This window comes from Lycium barbarum, chromosome 3, assembly GCF_019175385.1.
Source record: "Lycium barbarum isolate Lr01 chromosome 3, ASM1917538v2, whole genome shotgun sequence".
NCBI classification, from domain to species: domain Eukaryota; kingdom Viridiplantae; phylum Streptophyta; class Magnoliopsida; order Solanales; family Solanaceae; genus Lycium; species Lycium barbarum.
In genome coordinates this window covers 111,857,464-111,884,675 of record NC_083339.1, presented here as the reverse complement: position 1 = coordinate 111,884,675, position 27,212 = coordinate 111,857,464, and the positions used below count along the sequence as shown (strand labels likewise).

General features: G+C 35.6%; 1 protein-coding gene and 1 long non-coding RNA gene across 2 annotated transcripts; one reads left to right on the top strand and one right to left on the bottom strand.

Annotated features, from left to right (window-relative positions):
* Positions 1-842: 842 nt before the first annotated feature.
* On the bottom strand, positions 843-5,881 carry LOC132631827 (uncharacterized). The gene is made up of 2 exons (XR_009579078.1): positions 5,095-5,881; positions 843-1,559 (listed from the first exon to the last, which is right to left on the bottom strand). It is a non-coding gene; the product is annotated as an uncharacterized LOC132631827 (long non-coding RNA).
* Positions 5,882-25,719: 19,838 nt separating this feature from the next.
* On the top strand, positions 25,720-26,787 carry LOC132634009 (dehydration-responsive element-binding protein 1A-like). Its single transcript, XM_060350340.1, has one exon. The coding sequence runs from the start codon at positions 25,798-25,800 to the stop codon at positions 26,449-26,451; it is 654 nt and encodes a 217-aa protein (XP_060206323.1). The 5' UTR covers positions 25,720-25,797; the 3' UTR covers positions 26,452-26,787.
* The last annotated feature ends 425 nt before the right edge of the window (positions 26,788-27,212 follow it).

The following is a 27,212-nucleotide window of genomic DNA, read 5'->3' as shown; positions in this document are numbered from 1 at the left end:
CACTTTGTAACGCTAATCTCCCTTGTGGTTTATAATATTATACCCAATTTCCTTATTCTGATTTCTTTGTAACAACTTATTGAAAATATTTATCATTAAATGTAAGAAAAATCACATTTTGACTAATTTGCCCTTACCAATATACACTTTCATTTAGTAATTATTATTAACATCATTTAATAATTGTTTGTTTTTTATTTAAGTTAATTATTAATGCTTAGATAAAAATAAAAAGAAAGTGTATACACGTTCCAATAGTATACTACTACTTTATCTTCTTTACTCATCAAAGTAGGCAGCCAAATGAATTGGAAAAAAAAAAAGGCAATTGAGAGTGTTGCCTTCAGCAAAAAGAAAACAAGAAAAAGCAACTTTGTGTGGGACCCATGTTTGTATCATTTTTTACTATCTTATTGTAGCTTCCTACCATTTGTAGCTACTATTTTAAATATTACCACCTGTAGCTACATTTTGGCAAAATAGTGTATGTTTTCTCGTGTATTTGTTGCCAACAAATACATGAGAATACGGTAAAAAAAAAAAAAAATAGGATCCTCAATTTTAGTCTTTAATGGTGGAGCTATTAAATTAGATATTAATATTATTTTTTGATGTATTTTAGTGATTTTTTTTATTTGATATATTTCAGTTTTTTTTTTTTTTTTGCTATAATGTATTTCTGTGTCTTTTTTTTTTATGCATTTCAGTGATTTTTTTTTTTTTTTGGATGTATTTTAGTGATTTTATTTTTTATTTTTGATGTTTTTCAGTGGCTTTTTATATGTATTTCTTTGATGTATTTCAAATACATTGTGTACATTCCAACTACATATGAAGCCAAATACATTCAAATTTTCATGTATTTGAATGGATTTCAACAAATACATTCAGATACAAGACAAAAAAATTCAAATACATGACAAATATATTCAAAAATAGTGTGTTTGGCTATTAACAAAATACACTCAAAAATACTCTCAAAAAATACAAAGATAAATACATTCAAAAACAGTATATTTGTGAGATGTAAATTTTTTGAATGTATTTGTATCTGATTATAGCGTCCGACAAAACTAAAGGGTGACTTCAAACAGCTAAATCAGCACTTGGTCAATGACGCAAAAGTACAGAATTCACTTTAGTGAAATGCAATTCTCATCTGCACTAACAATTTCACAAACCTCCTACAAAATGAAAATTCTTTCCAGTTACAATGTACTGCATATTCAAGTCATCACTCAACAATTCCACAATAGCACAAGGCAAAAGCAACTAAGCCTAGAAATCAAGGAAAAGCTTCATCTGAACCAGAAGGATAGAATGCCACTAGTACCTACTTCTTAAGCAATGCCTTACAACCCAGCATTGATAAAATCAAGAACTCGAGTACCACCTCACCCCGTCCACGAAACTCAAATTTGAAAGAGGAAAACCCCTAAAAAATCTCCACCGCCATAAAAAACCCTAATCTCTCCACCTCCACGTCATCTTCTCCACCGCCATCTCAAAATCGTTGCCGCCACCAAAAATACACACGGCCAGATCTGTGCCATCGCCGTCTGCCGCCGATCACCGGATAGAGTGAAAAAAAAAAAAAAGGGGTGAGCACAGAGGGAGAGGGAGAAGAGAGAGAGAGGGGCGGCGCGGCCGTGGTGGTGGTGGTGGTGGTTGAGAGAAGGGGAGAGATTTTTTAGGGTTTTGAAAAATGAAAAATATGAAATGGGTAGTGATTGGAAAAAAAAGAAATATATATATATATATATTTGGGTATGTATTTTTGATATAGCTACCAATTGTAATTTAGAAAAGTTGATTAGCTACTAAATATAATTAAATAAAAAGGTAGTTAATATTAATAATTAGGTCTTAAAAGAAGCTACAATGAGTAAAAATTCCAAATACAACTGGCATGGGAGTTGTGGCCCCAGAGAACTTTAACTGCTCAACCCAATGGCCAAGAGAAATAGTTGCAAAAACAGACCCACTTTATATAATTAAATCAACGTGTTCTATATTTCATTCATGATGTACAATCTGCAGCATGCAAAAAAAAAAAAAGTTAAATATCTGAAATGCCCTCATAACAGCTGGTTAACTGTAAGGACCGGTGTAGTAATTATGAAAAAAAAAATTGTTTTTCTGACTATCAAAGAAAATTGCAGCACCTAAATCTAGCTGTACAAGCTGATGATGCAATCACTAAAGTGAAAATCCTAATTAAAATGCCCCTAATCAAAGTTAAATTGGGAGTTCAATTGTCCCTTCTATGTAGGTAGTAATATCAAACTTTGGTACGAAATGGGTATTGGAAGAATCAATGGAAGAAAACTACGCTGAGTGAAGACGAGTGGTGACGACTGAGGGAGAGGTGTTGGAGGTGGAGACCAAAATGATGAAGATGAGGTCGGTTATGGTGAAGAAACTAGAAACTTGGGTTGGTAAACAATCTCATTATCGTGCTTGACAATGCAAGTTAACCTTATGAACAAACTGACCTTCACTTCTAATTTTTTCTAAATTTTCTATAGTTTTAAAATTGATGATTCCATTAAATATTTAACTTCCATTAGTTTTAAAGATCAAAATCGCATGTTTATATAAATTAAAAGTTAATTATGCTAAGTCAAATTATATAAGGATCAAAACTGAATAAACCTATAACACAGGGTCTAAAATCATTATTTGCCCAAGTTATAAGGATCACAAGATTCAAGCTAATTTTCTTAAAGTATGAGTCCAGCTAAACTAAATCTAGTAAAATGAAACGAAAGGAGTATCCATTAATATGCTCTAAAAGATCAAGTAGATTCACTTAAGACATCAATTGTAAAATCTTAAGCACTCTAATAAGCAAGAAGATTAGTTGTATTCGGTATTCATGTTGACCTTCGACGTGACGGTTACCCGGTTCACTAAATTCCCAAGTATACACCAGTTAATTAATTGTTGGAGCCTTGGTGATATAAAAAAAATTAGTGAATTTGTCCTCGTTTCTTGCGGTGCTAAAAGTGTAATAATTATCTGAAACAAACCTTCTCTAACACCTTAATATAAAAATAAAATAAAAATAAAGATCCTTTTTAGTTTTCAAATTCAAATATATTAAATTTCAAGTTTTAATTATTATTAATGGTATAGGGATGACTGTAACGGTTCGCATTTCGCAGGCAGAATTAGCGCTCGAAAAGCTACTTCGAACGGCAGAATTAGCGCTCGAAAAGCTACTTCGAACTCGTTGGTGCTCTTTTGGACTTTGTTTTAAAAGAACCGCGACCTAATTTTTAAGAAATTAGAAAAACTAATTTTGAAGGATTTATTCAGACATCGCAAAAAATCTTTCATAATTCAAAGTTCTAGATAAGAATTCCAGTGATCCCCTAGGGAAGGTGTTAGACACCCTAATATTAAGAATCCGTACTATACGGTTGACCTTCGTATTTCAACATGTGAGCATTTGCATGAACCATTTATTTAGTGCTTATTCCCGCATTTATAATATCTGTCATTTATTACATATCATTTGATTTTTTTGAAAAGAATTGGTATATCCCCTCTATATGTAGGGCACTGAGGTGGGGATTTATAATATCCAGATATAAATAGTTTCCTTTTACATATAAGGGTAGCATATTTTTTGTTTATAAAAATATCAAAGCATCGTTTTGATTTTATAAGTTGGGTGTAGTTTAGTTCATGCTCGATCCATACTTGGCTTCAGGTCAATCGTTTAGCACATGTAGAATGCCTCATTCTAAAGCTCCATAATTACGAACGCTTTTATTGTTTCATAAACACTCTGCTTAAAGAACGGTTTTATTATCAAATTCCGGATACAAGATATTAATGCTAAGTTTTTTAAAGATTAGATCAGAATTTGTAAAATAAATATGTTTTCTGGGCTTGACCCAGACCCGCTGGTCATCATTTTTTGAAGACTGGATTTAGACCATCTCATCCTAAATCGTTTTTTGAAAGAAAGGAGTGGGTATTTAGTCCAAAACTTACAGAAAACTCTTTGTTACTTGGATCTAATCCGAAACATTTACTTTCATCCTTTGGTTTTAAGGCTTAAAGCCGGTTTGAAAAAATATATTTAACGCTTAGAGCTTCCTTTTACTTGTACCAAAAATGAGCTTCGTGCCTTTCGTTTTTATTTGAGAAAAATAGTTCTGCCAAGTTCGTTTTTTTTTTCTTTTTTTGAAAATCCTTATGGGGACCTAAAGTCAATCTAAACGACACAGGAACCGTTGTCCTAAGACACTAGTTCAAACAATAAGAATTCCAATAAATTATGAGATTTTTACAAGTTGTTACAAGTACAAATACAACAAACTCACAAATAAAAGAGAGCATGAAATAAAAATAAAAGAGACGAGGACAGGCTAGGGGGCGTACCAAACCCCTAGTTGGCCATTTTCACCCGTGGCTAGGCCTTCTATGCATTTAATATATATTAGCTTCCATTTCTTCACTGGGCTCGATCATGACTCAAAAGAATTGCCATCATTAATAATCAATGACCTATATTTAGTCCACACCTTCCACCCTATAGTCCCATAATTGGTTCAGACCCTTTCTAGACTCAAGCTCATTTAGCAATTTTTCCCTCTATTCTCTAAATTTAATCTACTCCAATAAGTGATCAAGACAAAGGATGAATTATTGCATTGATAGAGTTAAACCAAGCAGAATTACATTTAAAACTCAATTGGTAAAATGTTACTGATTGATCATGGTCACATATTTATCACAGATAACAACAGACTAACATAACAATACCAGGATATCAACTTAAGTAAGCTAAGCATATTCACATTAGCAACACCAACAAATCATTTTTTCAACTAAACAAAGAGGATTCCAGGAAAGTGATCACAAAATGTATTCAACTAAGCACTATTCCTATTAACAGCATTCCCAAACTAAGCAAACCATTACTAATAGTTAAACTAAGCAAGGAAAGAAAATGACAACATGATAACCTTTAATTAACATAACTCATATCAGCAAAGTCTCCTAACTTAGACAGATCACTATCAGTTAAAGCTAAACAAAAGAAAATACAAGAAGAGGAATAACAAGATAAAATGTTACCTTTTTTGTGTGCAGCCGGATCTAGAGTTGAATTTGGAGCCTTAATGCTTCCAATCCCAGAACTCAGCCACAAAAACAAAAGTAAAAACAAAAAAATTTAGAACTGGGAGACTCAAACTTTTATGGGTTTAAGTCTAAAATTATACTAACAAGCTTAAATTTCAAGTTTAACTTAAAACTCAAGCATTTTCCGTGATTTTTCCACCTTTTTTTTTTCATTTTTATCCTCCTTTCTCTCTCTTTTTTTCCCGTCTGTCTCTGTCCCTCTTGTGAGAGGGTTGGGCCAAAGTTCATTCAAAGATCCAAACAAACGATTCGGTACCAAGAGATTTTTTAGATGCAAAACATAATACTATGAAATTAACGGCTAAGATTTACAAAGATAAACATGTGCAGTTGGATCTGACCCATTCTAGGTCGGTCCAAACCAAACCCTAGTGAACCAATAGTAATCGAGTTCGTACAGTCCCATTATAACAACAAAGATGCAAAATTCGTGTTATGATTCAAGAAAACTAAAAGAAAAAGTGAAACAGGAGAAGATTTATACGTGTTTGGACGGATCCGAGTGAAAAAATGTTGAAACATTAATTTTTTCATGCTTTTGGTTGTACCAAAGCTGCAAGAACTTTCTGTACCATTGCCATTCTTGGCATGAGAGAGAGAGAGAGTCAAGACGGCGCTAGGGTTTTACACAGAAAAGGAAAGAGAGGAGAGCGTAGGGGTCGTTTGGTGTGAGGAAAAATGAGAATGGTGAGGGGTGTTACCCCCTCTTAGCCTAATGTGAGCGTTGGGCTGGGTTAGTCCAATTTAATGGACTGGGCTCGGTCCGTAATTTAAAGAAAAAGAAAGGGGTCCTATATATTATATACGTATATACACGTACATTAAGCATATAAACGTACATAAAGGGGAAAATGGGTAAAATAAAAGATGGGTGAAAATTAAAATATTGATAGCTGACCATAATATTCTAATTATAACCAATTTAAGACGTAATTAACCTACTAATTAATTTTAAAAATACGGCTAATCATATAAACGGGCTTACTTTTCAAATAGGCTTAATTGACTTAATTCTAATTGATTATAACTCTACTTAACCTAATTAACCAATTAATATCAAATTACATTAACAGCCTCAATTAATTTGAGCCAATGGATTTGGACATTTTAATTAAAGTCACTAGGGGGCTAAAATTGCAAAAATGACCTCAATTGTTTTAAACCATGAATTGGTTGATTCAATTGTGGCCATAATGTAAACAATTAGTAATTAAAACCAATTTGCAATGATGACCCTCTAATTGATTTAATTAACCTAATTTAATACTAAAAACAATTTATTAATTTCAAAACAATTATGCGAACACACAGGATTAAAGATTGAGAGGGTAAAATCATCAATTCTTTCAATTACTCAAGTTCCTTGGGTTTAAGGGAATAAATTATTATTTAATTTTGACGTTTGACAATTTAACAATTAAATAAACAATTATTCAAAATTATTTTGCACTTGATTAATTCTAATAAAATGTTCCATAAATGTCACAAAGATACCAATTAATTTCTAAATAATTTATGATGTCATAAAAATCTCTTTATCAATTTAAAGGAGTAAAATATTGACCTGAAAACTTATATAAAAATTATTAAAACCCTTTAAGAGTCATAGCTCATTTTATTTATCATTCAAGGACCCTGAATAATTAAAATAAATTATGGGAGGTCAAAAATTAGGTGTCAACAATGACCTTTTTGAAATTTTATTCGAGATAGAAGAGATAAAAAAATTATATACAAACAATTGTTGTATATATTGATTAAATTACATATATAAATGATTTCATCTTAATTTAGAGTTAAAAACGTGAGTTCATACCAATCTTAGATATGGTTGATAAATAATTTTTTAATAGATATGCATTATCCAGGACTCTGGGAGCAATGAACCTACTGTCTTTTAAATTTAATTTCTAGTAGTGTTTTTTACATCCAAATGATCTTAGATCTTCTCTTGCGAGTATAATTGTTATTTTTTTATCTCTTATATTTTATAACCATGACTATATCACCTACACCTTAATGAATTTTCCTTCTAAATTTGAACATTTCTCTGTCTGTCTCTCATTTATATTTGAACTCTTAAATTCTTGATGATTTATGTATAACTCAAAGTATTGTGGACCTTTATAGTGTTTTACTTGTAGGTTATTGTCACAACTCAAATTACGGATCGCGCAGGCACCTACCACGAAAGTGCATGCAACCTTCTCCAACCGTGTTGCTGGACCAAAGCTTTGACCGAGAACTCTAGGAATTTTACAGACACAAGGACAAGGGTTACACCACAATCATACACTCTAGCTTTGAGGAACAAGTTCATCTACAGGAAGAATTTATTTTACGAATTGTAAACAAGAACGATGTTTGGAGGCTTACCTTGGCGAAGTTTTTTTGACGCCCTATCCAAGAACCCTCGTAGAAGTCGGCTTAGAATAAGGTTTTAGAGAAACACCGCTGTAGCGGAGGAGCATGGGCCAGACTGCTATAAATGCCTTATTTTTGGGATTTTGTCCCACTTTTCTCCAAAATCTTATTCTAAGACGACTTCTGCGAGGGTTCTTGGATAGGGCGCCCAAAAAACTTCGCCAAGGTAAGCCTCCACATATCGTTCTTGTTTACAATACGTAAAAAGAAATTCTTCCCGTATATGAACGTGTTACTCAAAGCTAGCATGTATGATTGTGGTGTAAGCCTTGTCTTTGTGTCCGTAAAATTCTTAAAGTTCTCGGTCCAAACTTCGGCCCAGCAACGCGGTTGGAGAAGGTTGCACGCACTTTCGTGGTAGGTACCCACGCAATCCGTAATTTGGGTCGTGACAGTTGGTATCAAAGCCTAGGTTACCGATCTCACAATGTACAAGAGTTGTGTCTAGTAGAGTCTCGTGAAATGGTATGTCGACGACCATACCCATCCACGCGAGGCTATTAGGGCATCTAGGAACTCTCTCTTCTTTCATTCCTATCGTGTTGTCTCGGTCTCTTGAAATTCAAGTTGAGTAAAATTGGTATCTAGATGATTCCAATTGGTATCTTGGTGAGTCAAATTGGTATTTGCCGATATATAATGTAAGTAGCCATAGTGTCCGATTACAAACGTGTATGTGCGTGAGTAGAAGAATGTGTGTAAAATATCTAGTTTTCCCCGTACTTTACGAAATTTTTAAATGGGCATTCCCTGGCCCACTGTGTCAGTCTCTTCGCTGCAGCAGTATAAGTCCCGCTGTAGCGAGTTCATCTCCACGACATGAGTATCTACTGTGGCAGACCTATAGTTTCTCTTTGCCTCACTGGCACGAACCATGTCTCGCTATGACGAGACCGCTGCAGCGACAAAACGTCCGCTGCAGTGAAGGCCAACCAGTAGCAAAAAGACCTACTCCCACATTTTTCAAACCTGTGCAATTCGACCAAAAACCAAGCAAAACATCAATATCCTAAACATAAACTTACATAAAACATCTATCCCTACGAGGGAAATTGTCTTACAAAACCATCCAAACACAAATATTCAACAGATCATGAGAAATAATAGAAATGAAAGTTGTCCAAACATCCAAAACACAAACACAAAACGAAAGGAAATAATATCTGAAAGGAAGCCCTACGCGGGCTGAGATAGCATGCTAAAATGGGGGATCATAGGTTCCTCGGTTTGCTGGACACCTCACCGCTACTGGTACTCGAGCTGCTAGAGACGTCAGTGTTTAGGCCAGACTTGCTCAAGAAGGAGAACTGTTTGGCATCGTCCTTGGTCACCTTAAGGAGCCTAGACCGCGGTTTCACTGTCTTCAATATCCTCTTGGTGCCCTTCCATATCCGAGCAAATAGCTTATCCCGAGCCCTATTTTTCTTCTTCTCCGCATCAAGATCCATGCGGAGCTCCCCATAGGCCTCAGCCAAGGAACTATACACACTCTGGAGAACATCCACCAAATCCTGCATCTTGGTCTAGGTGGCCATGTACTTCTTAATTTCATCCGGGCCAAACCCATCGGCGCCAGCTGCACCACTAAACGAACCCACCTCAAATGAAGGTTGTGCCCAACATGTCATCACACCCTTCATGGTAGCTTCTCGGCGTCGAGGTAGGTTATGGTTTACTTGAGTTAGACTTTGATTAGTGAAATGTATATATGGTGTAGGATTGACGGGATAAAGCATGATTAGATCATCGGACAAGAGGTTCGGTTGGACATACGATAGGTTGACATTGTTAGCATTAAAAAGGACTGCAGTAGTTAGAAACTTAGCTAATTGTTCTAAGAGGGATATTAGTGTTCATGTGTAATCATGGAAGGTCTAAGGGTGGGGTGTGATGCGGTTGTAAATTGGTCTTAGTATAAGTTGGATTACGATATGTTAGGTGACACGTACTTTACTATAGTAATTTCTGTTGTGGGTATGCATGCTTAATATTGAGTTCTAGTATGACTTGTGGTAATTCGATTGGTACATCATTGATTCTGGAATCACTTCGTGTTTTATGTGTTGATTATGTTTGACTAAGACATTGTGGATATTAGCTCGTAATGGAAATTGTTAATAATATGTTGTGATGGATAATACTGATAATAATTGAAGATGGACCATATGCATCTACGTAAGGCACATTTGGCAGGAGGTGACGATGTAGCCTTGTTGTGAACTCGTGGTCAGAGGTTCGTTCCGGAACGAGTAGTACGTGGACACCATGGGTCCCCAGCAGGTCATGGCTATTTGGGAAAAAAATTACCATTTAGCATGTGTGTACATGGTTGGTGAGAGACTACATTTATTTCATTGCACTTTCGTGATTATTTCCTTTTTGCATATATATATATATATCATGTTTGATAGTGTGCGTGAGTCTTATGAAATCATATTAAGGTATGACTCACTTTTGAGATTTTAAGAGTTGGATACCTTCGTAGTAAAGTAATTGTGGCTTCTCTTGCATTTAATGTTTACGTTAGGAAGGACCAAAAAAATGGAATACATTAAATTGGGTGTTCCGTTGTTCATGGGTTGTTGATAATTGTTAGAAGGAATAATCTATAAGTAGATAGAGCTGAGGGCTGTCTAGAATCGTATTACTATTGCCTCTGTAGGTTAATTAATAAGTTCGTTGTGTTGTGGGAATAATTGGGGAATGTAATCAGTTACGATAGGACAAAGCGGTATGACGAGTTGTCCCAATTTCTTATTTTCAAGTTATGAATGTCTGAGAGTCTACGAAATAGGTGACTCATTGGGTTATGTTATTCCTTATTATGTGATTAAGTAAGTGATATTAATAGAGGGGCTCTGAGTGATTTCATGATGCGTTGTTATTTAATGGGAATAGCAAATAATTGTAATCGTTAATTAACACATGTTTCTTCTGCATAATTTCATATTATGTTGCGTGAACTAATCTTGATCGGCTTATGATGCTTTTCAGTACGTGTGGTGTACTGATACTACTCTTGCTACATTCCCTTCGGAGTGTAGGTATGTTTTCAGATAATTTCTTGGAGGGCTCTTTATGTTGCAGCAACATTCCCTCCGGAGTGTAGGTGTGTTTTCAGGTAATTGGTTGGAGGGCTCTTTATGTTGCAGCGGTAGATATCCTCCGGCAGCTTTTGTGTATCTCATTCCAGACAGAAGTTGTGTTATCATTTTATTTTCGGTCTATTCCTTGTATCATAGAAGCTCTTGTTGTAATGACCTGTTTGGTCGTTAGGGCTCTTTTCGCACTTTCACCACTTCCGAGCAGTGATTGACTCATTTTTGACCCGAGGTTGACTTTTGGGCAAACAGACCTCTTTCGGAGTTCGTCGACTCCGAGAGGTCCGGATGATTATTTAGAACTGGTATGTATGATTGGTTCGTTTCCCAATGCATTTTTGGTGCATCTCGGGACTTTGGATGGGAAATAACAAGTAGGCTCCGACGGTTGACTCGATCAACGAGACCTCCGTTGGAAATTTCGAGACCACGAGTGCGTTCGTAGCATATGTATAAGTTTAGGTGGTTGGGGTATGAGCAGATGGCCTCGGGAATAACCCGAAAATTCGATGGAAGACTTAGAAAAACATGGGGATTTCTGGTGTCTGGTGCCCGCAACGGCAGCAACAGAGCCGCCCCAGCGGTACCGCTATCGCGGTGTAGTGACCGCTGGGACTGTCATGAGTAATTGGGCCTCACCGCTGTAGCGGTGTCCCAGCCGCCGCAGTGGCCCCGCTGTAGCGGCAATTCCTTCACCGTGGCGGTCACGGGGTTGGGGAATTTCATTAAATGTGTCTTAAAATAAGACTTAGACCCTCATTATGTCATAACTCGATATTGGAGCTTGGGAAGGCTGCTCTTGGGGATAAATTGAGGAATTTCTTGGAGATAAAGCTTGGTCTAATCACTTACTTCTCTTTAATCATTAACATCTTAGAATCATCCCTTCCTTTTTTAATCCCTTAGAAGTAGAATTTGAAGAAGGGTTTTGGAAGGTTTATCCCTAGGATTATAATTGATAAAATTGATGATGGTAATACTAAAATATGACGAATCTAAGCTTAGTGATCATATATCTTTCACTTTTAAGGTTGAATTTCGGATTTGGAGAATTAGGGTTCATACCCAATTTGGGGTTTTTTACTAAAATCATATTTGGGGATAATTCTTGAGCTAAATCAACAATTAATGATGGGGTTATGATTAACTAGGATTCAATTTGGTATTTCACCCGTGAATTTCCCGTTTCGCCCTTGTGGGCCCGTTTCTCCAATTTCTAGGGTTAAAATGGACCTAATTGATATCATAGTAATATTAATATCATTATTCATGATTTCTAACTTAGAATTAGATTATGCTTAGACTACTTTGGTTCTGAACTTCAGAAAAAGGGCAAGGCGATAGAGTGACTTGTTGGTGTTGGCAGTCCAGGTAGGTTATGGTTTACCTTTGGTGAGACTTAGTATAGTGAATCACATATTTAGATTATGATGTCGGAGACAGCATGTGAACCGTCGGGTGTGAAGTTGGGATGGACATTGATTTAGGTTGGGCCCTGATGTGTGTTGGGACTAGCCACCCCGTTATGTGTATTTGATTGTTAAATTGTGTTGGCTTGATGCCATGTTTAGTTGGTAGATAACGAAAGTCGCTTATCGTCCTGATTTGGATAGGGTTGACATACCCGTTGGTGGTATTTGTACTTCATATATTATTGGTGTACCCGCTGTTGGTACTTGAGATTATTGATATATTATTGGCGTATCCGCTGTTGGTACTTGATTATATATGTTGGCATACCCACTGTTGGTATTGTGATGTGATGCATTATTGGCGTGCCCGTTGAGGTACTTATGATATTGAGCTTGTTTGTTGATGATTGATATATGCATTGCACACATCTTCTCATAATTATCATGCATGGCCAATACTCGGTGATGATATGGTATCGTTGATTGAGTGAAACTGATATTTAATAAACTCTTTTACTTGAGTGATTATGGAAAAGGCCGATGTCCGAAGATCCATTCCGGAATCGTTGTTTATATGAAACTGACACTTAATAAACCCTTTTACTTGAGTGATTGTGAAGAGGCCGATATCCAAGGTTCAATTCCGGAATCGTTGATTTATGAAACTAATATTTGACAACTCTTTCGAGTGATTGTGAGGAGGCCGATATCCGATGGTATGTTCGGGCATCGTTATTGCATGACCGTTTCCGATGTTATCCCGAATTCGATTATAGTACATGGGCTCCGCGGGTCCCCCAGAGTGGTGCCGGTGGGACCCCCCCTGTGAGCAATTAGTCAGGGCCCCGTCTGTCTGTTTGGCAAAGATCCGGGATAGGTGGCACTCAGACTTCACGAGTCACACTGGGTTGTGCTGCCGAGACGTCGATATTTCCGTCTGGAGTATATGTGTACATCTCATTCGCATAGCATGGCATGACATCGTATTCATACCATTATTGCATTGCATTGCATTATGACTTGAGTGAGATGTCGTGATGATTGTATTGTGACGATTGTGGTGTTGATTCTATTGTGTTGATTGTCCCAGGATTGGATATATTCAAACTTATCTTATTGGGGTTAGATACGTATAGAGGTGTTGATGGATACTCGATTATGATTGTACTGTTCCATGCGTGATTGCTTTACTGGTTGATCTGCGTTATTTTCTTAATTGTGTTAACTATGCTTAGTCGGCCTATGATGACTACCAGTACTGTTGTTTGTACTGACCTGCACTTGCTGCCTTCTTTTATGAATGCAGAGTATCAGGCCGGATCTACTTCTCTAACTCATGGCTGATCGATTCCTCAGCTTCTACTTGAGTTTTCCAGGGTGAGCATGGCGTCCGCTGACCTCGAAGACTCATCCTTTGCTTATGTCTTACTTTTCACTCAAGACATGATTTGAGACATTTATATATTATTATTCAGACCTTAGTATTCGGATTTAGATACTTTTGTATAAAAAGACCAGATACTGTGGTGGATTCATTTACTTCCGCATTTATCTATATTATATCATATTGTGAGACTTACGTCATTTACTTCTTCCGCTATTTTATTATGTTTATTGATTGTAGACGTTGAGTTAAGGGTTCGCCTATCGAGGTAGGAATGGTAGGTGCCCGCATGACCTAGGCTAAAATGGGTTGTGACACTTGTACATGTCTAGACTAGATCCCGGAAAATGGGAAGTTTTCTCTTGATTTTATGAAAAGGATTATGATGTTTTCTACCTATTACTTATGTTAGCAGTTACTTAGTTGTAAAGACGAGTTTTCAATAATGGGTTGGTTGGTAAGGTCTCGCCTACTAGGTAATAGTACGGTAGGTGCCCGCGCGATATGTAATTTGGGTCATGACATTTATAGATGTAGTACAACAACATAAGCTATATGGTTAAGTATAATTTATTTATATTGTAGTAGCTAGTTTAAACTTTTAAGTCACATTTTAAGCAATGCAAACTTAATTAATAACAGGTGAAATAATTCATTGTAGGAGTGAATTTGTTGTTACTAATTACAACTATAATTTAAAACAACAAGATAATTTCTTAGTTGAATAACAATCGTTAGGGTGAATGAACAAAGTTTTATTGATGTTAACGAATTTGAAAAGGCAAAAGATCAATGTACAACATAGATTTAAATATATTGTAGGAGGTGTTACGTTTCTCATAACGGAATGAAAAAGAGAGAGAAACTATTTATAATAACTTGATGAAAAACAATTACATGAAAAATTTCATCCTAAAAGATGTTAAAAACTCTACATGGTAGGTAGTTAGAAGACATGAAATCATACAAAGTAGGGAATTTGAAAAACAAAAATATTGAAAAAGCACATAACCAATACGATGCAAACCTTATGAGTAAGGGTGTAATAAAACAAAATTAGGTTAGAATCATCTATCCAACTTCTAACAGTGTTTGAAGAATGTGTACATTTTCGTTGAAAGTTAAAATTATGTACTTCTATGACCTTTTACTATTTTAAATGTAAAAAAAAAAAATGTTAAAAAGAGAGAGAAGTGGTTAAACAAAAAGTAACACAACTTAAAACTATGAGATATAATTTTTTTTGTTTTATTTTATTTCCTTTTCCATGTTTTACTACTATTATTTATGTTGTATTGGATTTATCCTTTTTTCCTTTTCCTCTTTATTTCTTTCCACTCAATTCAGTATCTTCTTCCTTTTGTATTGCAATTTGCCGCCTTTGCCTCCTCAATCTTCTCCAATTATCACACTAAATTTATTCTCTACTTCAAAAAGGAAAAACTCATAAATTTTTCTTTTTTAATAACTTTCCATATCATTTTAATACTCCATAATTCATTCTTTGTATAAATCAAAAGAGTACTCCATAATCCGTGTTGGAAATAATAATTCAAAATTGTAAGAAATCAAAATAGGTTAGAATTTGATATTGTAATCCATGTCCAGTTATGATTTATAGTCAAATTAGTATAGGAATAGATTTTCATGTTTTGAGTTAAAGTGAGTTTCTTACTATTAGAAATAGGGGTGCTAATAGCTATTTTCATAATAAGAGAAAACAAGAGAGAACCAGAGAAAACAAGAGTGATTGTGGAAGTAGTAGAAAGCATTCATAAAGTTTATCAATAAAATATTTTCCTTTTAAATTGGTATCAAAGTTTCTACGATTCTGGTAGAGAATCAAAGAGTTTCCGCTGTCGGCGAGCGGATATAACTCTTTGATGTCGCCTGTCTGGACAATGACTATGATGGCAAACGTCAGGCCAATAATATAGGCATGAATAATAATCATGCTGAGAATGATTGAAAAAAATATTGTAGGTTTCAAGAGGTGCAAACAATTTCCACAAGAGGCTGATACGAATGCTGTTCTACTAAGCAGATGCGTCATCCTGTGAATCTGTACCTGCATCGTGAAATGCAGGCCCCCAGCCAATAAAAGGGGATGTCAGCACATTGAATGTACTAGTATGTAAAGCCACTGAATGAAATGACTTGGGACATGTAAATAACATAATAGGAACTGGAACATGATCATGGACATGGATACATATACAAAAATATAACATGATAAAATATTTGTGGGAGAGCATTAACATAACCGACTTGTAACCACCACATTTTCACATGGAGTCTGATATCTGCCCCATCAGCTAAGCCATCTTATAGATTGCCGGGGTACAAGAATGAACATGACATGAATGGATCCAAATCCCTCAATGGGGAAAACATGAAGGAATCATCCTAACTGGGCGAAGCGATTCTTATACTGCAGTGACAAACGTAGTTTCAGGCTATCTGAGTCTTCTCGGTAATCTGTGCAACTCCCAAAACATAACATGGAAAATAGTGGCACTTGCTGCCCATGGTTTTCATAAGCATGACTTGTAAACATGGCGTACAACTACAAAATAGCACGAGTATCATTATACAATACATCTTGCACAGAAAACATGGAGACATGTGAAGTTTCATGAAAATAAGCATAATAGTTCATAATTTGCATGTAAGAACCCATGGATTGCAAAGTATGGGTTCTCATGGATTACAAACAGATTCTTAATAATCATAATAAAATATAAGGAATTCAATGATGGATTATTGAATACTACAATACATAATATAACATGGAACATGGACCTAGGGTTATCATAAGTTAGGTTAAAAACCCTAGTTTTCGTATAACCTCTTACTTTATGGAAGAAGTGGCGTGGGGAAGAACAAGAATATTCCCCACGTGTAGAAAGTAACCTACCTACCTTAATCGCTCTAAAACTTGAATTAAAGACTTGAACTTTGAAGAAGATCTCCAAAAGCTAGAATCTTGATCTTTATGTGGGTTTTCTTGAAAACCCTAAGTTAGGAATGATGAATTCTTGATTAGTAATCATGGGTACATGTTAGAATTAACTTGGAATGGCTTAGAATGGCTTATGTTAGAGTATCTTGAGTTTGGGAGAGAATAATTTCATCCTTAGGGTTTGGGAGAATGAAAAATGGGAACAAAATAAGACCATACCCATTTTTCTGCCAAAAATGGGCAGTGTTCATCCTAGGATGTACGACCCGTACTTGGAAGTATTTCCAATACTCCTTGGGCGTACATTGGGTGAAATTTTCAGTGAAGATTCAGCTCTGCCACCCTTCAGTAAAATGACGATAACTCTTTGTACGGATGTCCGTTTGACTTCCATAATATACCGTTGGAAAGGTATTTCAATTATCTACAGTTCCAAGATGGAAGTTTTTTCAAATTACTAACGCAAATAGGTTTAGAAGGCCTTAAGGACTTCATTTTTTGGTTTGACTTCAAAACAACTATTTATCCCTCGAAATCATCCCGAAATCATCCCAAAGGGATTCATATAACTAACATGTCATTATAGTACCAATATTACCCATTAGGACCTAACTTAAACTTACGGGATGTTACCGATATGGTTTAGTATGAGAGTACGAGGTGTTGCAATATCTGCCCCTTGGGATCATTCGTCCTCGAATAACGGGTCGTGGTTAAAAATGTGGTTAGACTAGGCTTAAATACCTGAACGTAAGGGGACATGACATGAAATATAGGGGCTGGAATACCATGACATGGTTTTGTGGAAACATGAACGCTGGGACATAAGACATAAGTACCGAATACATGAGCATGAATTATGAGACATGGATCATTTGTTCTCGAATAGTGATCATGGGGGACTAACCCTGGAACTCCACAGAAGTTTTGATAGAGTTTCTTTTGTAATTAGGACTATCCCAACATTTCTCCAACACCTTTCAACTAACCAACACACAACACAAGCCTCATAGGGCATCATAATACATATAACATGATATAGTAGGGTAACTGAAACATGATCTTGACTGACATGAACACCTAATTGGCATAAATATGTGAATACTAGCTGTCATCAATACTTGTCTGATATAGACATATGGACATTGAACCGAATGAATACATGAATAATATACATGGAATTTGGAGAGGAATTTGTAAGCACGAATGACATTAGTACTGGAACATGAGCATGGACTTGGCATGATTATCGGAACATGAGTAGTATGATATGGAACATGATTACTGTATTGACATAAATACATGGATATTTATTGACATGAATACATGAGTGTCGAACTGTCATGAGATCTGAATGAGTGAAAATATGGGTTTCATAACATGAAATCTAAGTGCTGCAAACACGAATTCTGCAATAGCAGATTTGTATGCTGAGCCCAGATGGGGTCTGAACACTTAGAGATTCGATCATAGATGTTCACATGTCACCTTGTTATACATATAAGATAAAGGTAGGACTTAGGAGTACGTCTTAGGCTTTGAACACAAGTGCAACTCGGTGCGAATGAGACAAACATGAGTCAAAGAACATGAATATGATCCTAATAAAATGCTCTAGTATAGGCATGACATGAATACATCGAATATGAGTAGAATACTTCTGAAATAAGTACCACAGGGTAAATGAAAAGATATCTATTTCAATATAGGAACGTACCTTACTTCGGATGATTTGTTAGCTATTAATCATAATTACGAATACCTTGGATCATCTTGCTCATTCTCATTAGCGAATTATAGAGGATTGAGAGAAAAGGAATTATAGGTACTAATCACATGAGATACTTCGCTTTAGAGCATAGACATGACATGGTGCATTAGACATGGAGTACGTGACATGGAACATGCATACATGGGAACGTGATCCATATGGCATGAAACGTGAATAAGTGAACAGCATGCCATAGGGCATGGGACCATGAGCAACCTGAAATATACATGAGTACACCATGGATGCATATCATGGCGTCTGGACCTGATTTCATGAGTATTGAGCTAATAATAAGGCATAAGTATAACATGCGTGGAGTACAATTGTAGGCTCAATCTTGGGTACTTAGAGACGTAAGGCATGGATAAAGTATTACCTTTAGATATTGAAATGATGGGACATGGTTCAACATAGTTTACTCTTATCAATGTGGGTAGACACCCTCGTTAAAATGAGGATCATGAAGGAAGAGATCATAAGCATGAATACTTCACTCATCAAACACCTAAGACATGAGTAGAAAGTCACTTTGAATATAAAAATGACATAGGTACTTCGGAAAAGATAAGAGTGTCCTTTGTGCCAAGCTATGAGATGGTTTAAAACATTAGCCAGAGAAACATAAGCATGAATTACATAGAATCATGGGTAGGACATCCATATTGATTCACCTTCATTGTTATCTAACAACATCATTGTTACGATACCCCTATAAGTGGGATGCATAAAGAAAGGGACTGGGGCACCAGTACGTGGTAACATGGATAACATAATCATAGGGGTCAAGATCATCATCAGATTCGAAAAGCACTTAGATGCTAGAACATGGAAATAAGTATAAAAGCATGATAGATACGTGAGACATGGATACAGTTTTAACTCTTAGACACAAGCACAACTTGATGTGCAAAACATGAAAGAACATTTATTTTGCATGGATTACTATCATTATGGAGTCTTAGTTCTTGAATCATAAGCATGGAGTGTAAAACACTAACTTGGGCATGAAATAGTACAGAGGCATGAGTAGAGTACGCCTGGGCATAAGTACCACATGGTACAAGAATTACTTCAGAATTGGAAACGTAATGTTACTCCAAACTTTTCTTTCTCGACACTTATAGATATAAGGAACACATGATATACCTTGGTACCTTATTGTGACATCTCCCCCTTAGTTCAAAAGATGACGTTTGAAGCCTGCAGATCTCTTAAGTTAGTGATAAGTGGTCATCTAATCGTCCCGCTGATTTTCTCTAAATTTTATTCTATCTCTAAGACTATCCCATAAACTTGTCTTTTTATCTCTTTACCTACCTCCTCTATTACCCATCAAAATAATATTCCCTTGGCAATTTACTAATACCATGCCCTCTAATTTGACCTAAGCCATGTAAACAAGTTAGAACTATTCCACGAGACTCGACATCATTTGATCATATCTTTCGGTCGAAAGCTACCCTCTTTTAGCTAAGTACACAGTCATACTAAAGTAGGTCTACATCCTCGAAGGAAAAATTTAAAATATCTTACCCTGAACTTACTTACTATTCTCCATTAAACACCTGTTAGCATCATGTTCTGTGATTCTCTCCTGAATAATAAAGTGAAACATAGATTATTTGTAACTCCCCTTATCAACATAGATTATTTGTAACTCCCCTCATCATCTGACCCTATTATGTGGTCATATACTATCTCTTCTGTCCTATAGACATGAATCACACTTAGGAAACTTTTGTCAGTCTTAAATGAATATCCTACCCTGAACTTACTTACTATTCTCCACTTAGCATCATGTTTTCTGATTCTTTCCTGAATAATAAAGTGAAACATAGATTATTTGTAACTCCCCTCATCATCTGGCCCTATTCTGTGGTCATATACTATCTTTTCTGTCCTATAGACATGGATCACACTTAGGAAACTTTCGTCAGTCTTAAATGATAGATTGGAATACTTAATCCCAAACTTTCTATACACTTTAAAATCATATCATACCAGACATATCTGGGGTAAACACTTAATCACCTAAACTTAGAAGGAACTGTCACATCTTATCATCTTATAATAGTATCTACTCCTTGTAGTAACTTACTAATGTCATACTCTCTATGGTCTGATCTGAATAAGCTTAAATAATTTAAACTATCCCAGAAATTCAATATCGTCTGCTCGTGGTTTTCTTATCGTACCCAGTCCCTTCTTAGTCACGTGCATGGGTCATATGGCAATATATATATATATCCTTGAGAAAAAAAAGACATTCTAATATTACAAGTGGTTGACTCTTAGGCTATTTCCTGCTCAAAACTACCGTGGACAATTTATGCCTGTTGTGGTTAACTTCATAACATGTTACCTTGTAGGGTCTTAAATATGAACACCTTATACTATAGATCCATGGTTAAAGAATCCAAATAAACTTATTCTGTAAGGTATATAACCTACGTGTACTATCATACCGGAATTTATATTTAAAAATGGTACTATCACTTGATAAACACACTATGCACCATTTGGCAAGTCTTAGGTCTTGAATTTTTCTTCTCGCCGCTTACACAGTCAATAATGATTATCTTTAAATCTTCATCATCCATTGAGACGAGGCGTATTCGGTAGAATGGGAAACAACACAAGAGTTTGAGCGATTTCTTAGAACATAACTCTATTGCACGATCTAAAGTTGAAAGAAGGGAGACAATCCTAGATGTCTTGGTGGTCAACTATTTATATGTGTGGCGTGTACACACATATAAAAGTGACCCCACTGGACACGGTTTCATAGACTTCCGAACACACTTGAACCTAGGCTCTGATACCAAGCTTTGTCACACCTCGAACCATGGCCTGAGCGAAACACGACACTCGGTGCCTTACTGCATGTGACCGAGCGAACCACATGGCTTGCTAAATCATCATGAGGCATAACATGAGCGAAAATATAATGTGAATGCATGATGAGCCTTTATAAAACGTAATAAGTCATAATACTTAATAAACATACTTGTTTAAACATGAGTGCGGAAATAACATGAATGAGCCAAAAATGGCTATATGACTCTGAAAGTCTGACATAACATAACTGACTTATCTAGTTTATGAAACCTCTATCATGAGTCTGACTGAAAAACATACTTGCTGGGAAAAAGTCCTCAGCATACCTTAAATGTATAGCTAATCATAAAATAAAGAGTTGACTAAACCTCGAATAAGATAGCGCTCACCAATAAGCTGATACGAATGATGTCCTACAAAGCAGATGCGTCGTCCTGTGAATCTGTTCGTGCATCGTGAAATGCAGGCCCCCGGACAATAAAAGGGGACGTCAGCACATTGAATGTACTGGTATGTCAAGCAACTGAATAAAATGACGGGGGACATGGAAATAACATAATAGGAACTGAAACTGAAACATGATCATGGACATGGATACATATACATAAATATAACATGATAAAATATCTATAGGAGAGCATTAACATAACCGATTTGTAACCACCACGTTTTCACGTGGAGTCTGATCTCTGCCCGATCAGCTAAGCCACCTTGTAGCTTGCCAGGGTACAAGACATGAACATGACATGAATGAATCCAAATCCCTTAATGGAGAAAATATGAAGGAATCCTCCTAACTGGGTGGAGCGATCCTTATCCTATGGTGGCAAACGAAGTTTTAGGCTGTCTGAGCCTTCTCGGTAATCTGTGCAACTCCCAAAACATAACATGGAAAATAGTGGCACTTGCTGCCCATGGTTTTCATAAACATGACCTGTAAACATGGCGTATAAGTATAAAATAGCATGAGTATCATTATACAATATATCTTGCATAGAAAACATGGAGACATGTGTCATGTATTGCAAAGTATGGGTTTTCATGGATTACAGACAGATTTTCAATAATCATAATGAAATATCAAGAATTCAATGATGGATTATTGAATACTACAATACATAATATAACATGGAACATGGACCTAGGGTTATCATGAGCATGGTTAAAAACCCTAGTTTTTGTATAACCTCTAACTTTATGGAAGAAGTGGCGTGGGGAAGAACAAGAACGTTCACACACGTAGATAGTAACCCCACATAGCTTAATCACTCAAAAACTTGAATTAAAGACTTGAACTTTGAAGAAGAACTCCAAAAGCTAGAATCTTGATCTTTATGTGGGTTTTCTTGAAAACCCTAGGTTAGGAATGATGATTCTTGATTAGTAATCATAGGTACATGTTAGAATTAACTTGGAATGGCTTAGAATGGCTTACCTTAGAGTATCTTGAGTTTGGGAGAGAATAATTTCGTCCTTAGGGTTTGGGAGAATGAAAAATGGGAACAAAATAAGACCATACCCATTTTAAATGAGTTTTCTGCCAAACACGGGCAATGTGCGTCCTAGGATGTACAACCCGTACTTGGAAGGACATCCAACACTCCTTGGGCGTACATTGGGTGAAATTTCCAATGAAGATTCAGCTCTGCCACCCTTCAGTAAAATGGCCATAACTCTTTGTATAGATGTCCGTTTGACCTTCATAATATATCGTTGGAAATGTATTTCAATTATCTACAATTCCATGATAGAATTTTTCTCAAATTACTAACGTAAATGCTCGAAAACTGGCCATGAATGAAGACTGTCTCAGATTTAGACGGATTTAGAAGGCCTTAAGGACTTCACTTTTTGGTTTGAATTCAAAACGACTATCTATCATGATACCAATATTACTCATTAGGATCTAACTCGAACTTACGGGATGTTACCGATATGGTTTAGTATGAGAGTACGAGGTGTTACAGATTGACACACTTGAGGCCAAGTTCAGGGGTTCAATAGGAAGAACACTTAGTTGAGGTGCCAAAATAGAAAAAAGGGACAAGTTTAAGAGGCTGCATATGCATTAAGCCAAGAAAGAACATTTGATACTTCATGGTGGGCACCATCCTCATGAGAGTCCCGCGCTTAAAGGGAATATTTTTTAAGTCAAAATTCCAAAAGGGGTTGTGGACTACACGATAAACCAAAAAGGATTTATCGTGTACTAGTCCATGATTTGTAGCCTCCTTTAACAGCCTCCTCTACCGTCCGTCTGTTAGTCGCCAATTTAAAAAAAAAAAATTGCTTGCAAATCGTGCAGGGGTATGCGATTTGCCTTATGTTTTTTTTTTTTTTCAAAAAAACACATACTAATAAAAGAGAAAAATATGATAGTTAGTCCTTTTATTTGCAAACCATAATAAAAAGGAATTAATTTTGTCCTTGTAATATATAACTATCATATTTATTACATTTGAAATAAGTGATTTAATTAGTCCTTTTATGTAGGATGTGTATATATATATGGACTATTTTTATAATGATATTACCGTCAAATATGAAGTAACCTTATAAGTATATCATAACATATGGGTAATTAAGTAATGACACAACAATAATTATGGTAAATTTGTGAATATGACTAACAAAAGTATCAAAAAATGCACATTATAATTAATTAAGGATTAAATATACTTAATCAAATATCAGATTAAGCATAAAATTTATCACTTAGGGTTAATTACTTACCACATCACATGTAATCTAAGAAATTTTCTTATCTATTATTATCCAAAATGAAGTCATCTAACAAATTCAAAATGTAATCTAAGCTTTTTCTCAAAATTATTATAATCTAAAGTCTAAACAGTTTGAGCAAACAATTTGAGAACTTAAAATTTGATGATTCAATTAAAAATCTAACCCATATTCAATTTTGATGAAAAAATTCCTTTTTATTATGGTTTGCAAATAAAAGGACTATCATATTTTTCTCTTTTATCATGTGTTTATTGAACCAACAAAAAAACATGAGGCAAATCGTGTGCCCCTACACGTTTTGCTATTATTATTATTATTATTATTATTAAAATGCTTTGCAAATCGTGCAGGGTACACGCTTTGCAAGAAAATATTTTTTTTATTTTAAATTGGGGACTCACAGACGGACGGCAGAGGAGGCCGTTAAAGGAGGCCACAAATTGTGGACTAGTACACGATAAACTCCTTTTGATTTATCGTGTAATTCACAACCCCTTTTGAAATTTTGGCTTAAAAAATATGTCCTTTAGGCGCCGGAATCATCCTCATGATTCACAATTGGGTTTTAGAGGAGATCTTGATGACTCTCGATCTTCGGTTTATTGAGATCCTTGGAGAAATAAGATTTAGTTCTTATTTTGTTAGATCTTGTAACAATTCCTATTGACATAAAATGGTCAAATCTACACAGGTATATTCTATTGGATTTATTTGTAGAGACAAATTAAGATTTCGATTTTTCAATTTACCTGAGGCAATGATGTTTCTCTGGCAATGTTCTTCAATTTCGTTAAATTGACATACAGATTATGTGCTTTCCTGCTTAGTTTTTATATTTTTTTGTTGACTGATTACAATAAGTTCTTGACAACTGTTACAAACTTTTCATTCTCTGTTACAACAATAAGGATATCCTTTATGTTTCAACTTTTCATTATCCTCTTTAATTGCAGGTTAATAGATGTAGAAGAGGTATTTAGTAGATTATTATGTCAAGAAATGAAGGAAAAACTTCAGAAAAAGTAGAAAAAAGATAAACAGAAATGCTAGTCATAGAGAGGTGTCACATCACCTTATCTATGCCTAACTTTATGTTATATATAGACTGGTGTATTCCATGCACTAAAATGTAAAAATACATGTATAATTATTTCACTTATTAAGTAATTATAGATCAAATGTAATGATAAGCATTAATGTAGATATAAATATAATAACTAACAGGCTATCACATGTAATAATTTACTGAGAAAGAATTTATATTATCAATATATATAAATTAGATCTAATTAATTTAAACAAACAAATTTCCAATTTAAGTATCTTATTTTCCTTTTTGGTATGTTTCAAAAAGAGTGTTTATTTCTATATTTAGTAAGTTAACAAGTCAAACGCTATACATGACAAATATATAAGCACAAGATTCAAAGAATATTTTTGTACACTATACACATTTTTTTGTACATTATACACATTTTTAATTTAAAACTATAAAATGTAAATTTTTATTCTTATTTTTTAAATTTCGTATCTAATTAAATTAAGGCATTTAAATTGGGTCAAAGATGGTCAGTAAGCCTAAGAAGTCAAGTACTCTAGAAAACACACTCTCCAAAAGAGAAGGTAAGGAGAGGCAGAACTACTCACTAAGATGATTCACAAACTGCCACATCAGTAGAAAGAAAACCCGCACGAGTTATGGATAAACTTCAGATTTGGAATATACTTTTCTTAACCATATCCACTTGTGCCCCGTAAAACAGCTGAGATATTTGGAACTCAAAAATCCAGCCTGTCCCCTTTTCACACCTCAAACAAACGTGTTTTTTAGCGTCATAGATTTTTTTTTTTTTTAACTTTACTGCTTCCCTTCCACTATAAATAGAGCCCACCTCTCACACTGACCATAAAGAAACCGTAAAGAAAAAAAAAAAAAAAACTACTTGAACAAACATCAAACACTACTTTTTACTCTCTCACCCAGCAGTGACTGACCAAGAATGGATATTTTTCGAAGCTATTATTCGGACCCACTTACTGACTCATCATCAACATCTGGTAACAGCAGGTCCCCTAGTAGAGCTAACCTTACTGAATACTCGTCAGTTATGTTAGCTTCAAACAATCCCAAGAAGCCATCGGGGAGAAAGAAGTTTCACGAAACCCGACATTCAATATACCGAGGAGTCAGAAAGAGGGACTCTGGCAAGTGGGTTTGTGAAGTCAGAGAACCCAATTCAAAATCAAGAATTTGGCTTGGCACTCATCCAACAGTAGAAATGGCGGCTAGAGCTCATGACGTGGCGGCTTTAGCATTACGGGGTCGTTCTGCTTGCTTGAACTTTGCCGACTCTGCTTGGAGGTTGCCTATCCCTGCTTCCTCTGACACTAAGGATATCCAGAAGGCGGCCGCTGATGCTGCCGAAGCTTTTCGGCCATTAGAGTCAGAAAGAGTTTCAGGAGAATCAGGCACTCCTGAAACGCTGGAGAGTAAGTTCTTCTTGGATGAGGAAGCGTTCTTCAACATGCCGGAATTACTTGCGGATATGGCGGAAGGACTAATGCTACCTCCACCTCAATGTTTAGAATTCGAAGATCATGCGGAAGCTGATACTGAAATGATTGACATGTCTTTATGGAGCTATTCTCTATAAATAACTATGGCTTTTAATACTTCTTTGACAGTTTATATGCACTGGAAATGCTCGTTGTGAAGCTCCTTAAATAAGGAATATTTAAGAGTTATTCCTAGTAGCGTACTCAATATTTGGATGGTACGGATGTAAACAAGTTGTCATTTTGATATATATTAAAAGAACTTAAATTTCTAACTTTTTTAGCTTTTGGAGTATCTAAATTTTAATGTTTTGAGCCGATGTTAGCGAAGATTATGCAAGCTCTAAAAGTATTGCGGAGTGCACCACCGGAGCCATGCATGCATTCTCATCATTGGTACCAACGGACTAGTTCTTTTGAAAGAATTCCATTTGTGGCCCCAGCTCCTTCAGTCTTAGCTTATATACGTGTATTCCTAAAAGCATGCATTCTTTCTGTGTGGGCCATTTCTTCTTAAGATGTGGCTGACAATTTATCTTATAATAACTTATTCCAGCACCATTTGCAAAACGACAAGCACTTTTACTCGTCAAGTAGTATTTACTGGGACCTCCAAATTCCTTGTCTAACACAGAGTAAGCCTCACTCACATAACTTCTTAATATCAAGTCGTAGTATATACTCGGTGGAACCTACCCATTCTACTTGTCTAACAAAGAGTGAACCCCACAACTTCTTCTTCTTTTGGGTTGTGTCTTTTCACCCAAAATAAAAAAGTTCAACACAAATTTGTCTTACTGTTTGCAGAGTGTAGTATCATATCAATCACATCAAACTTCATAGCATTCCAGTTTAGTTC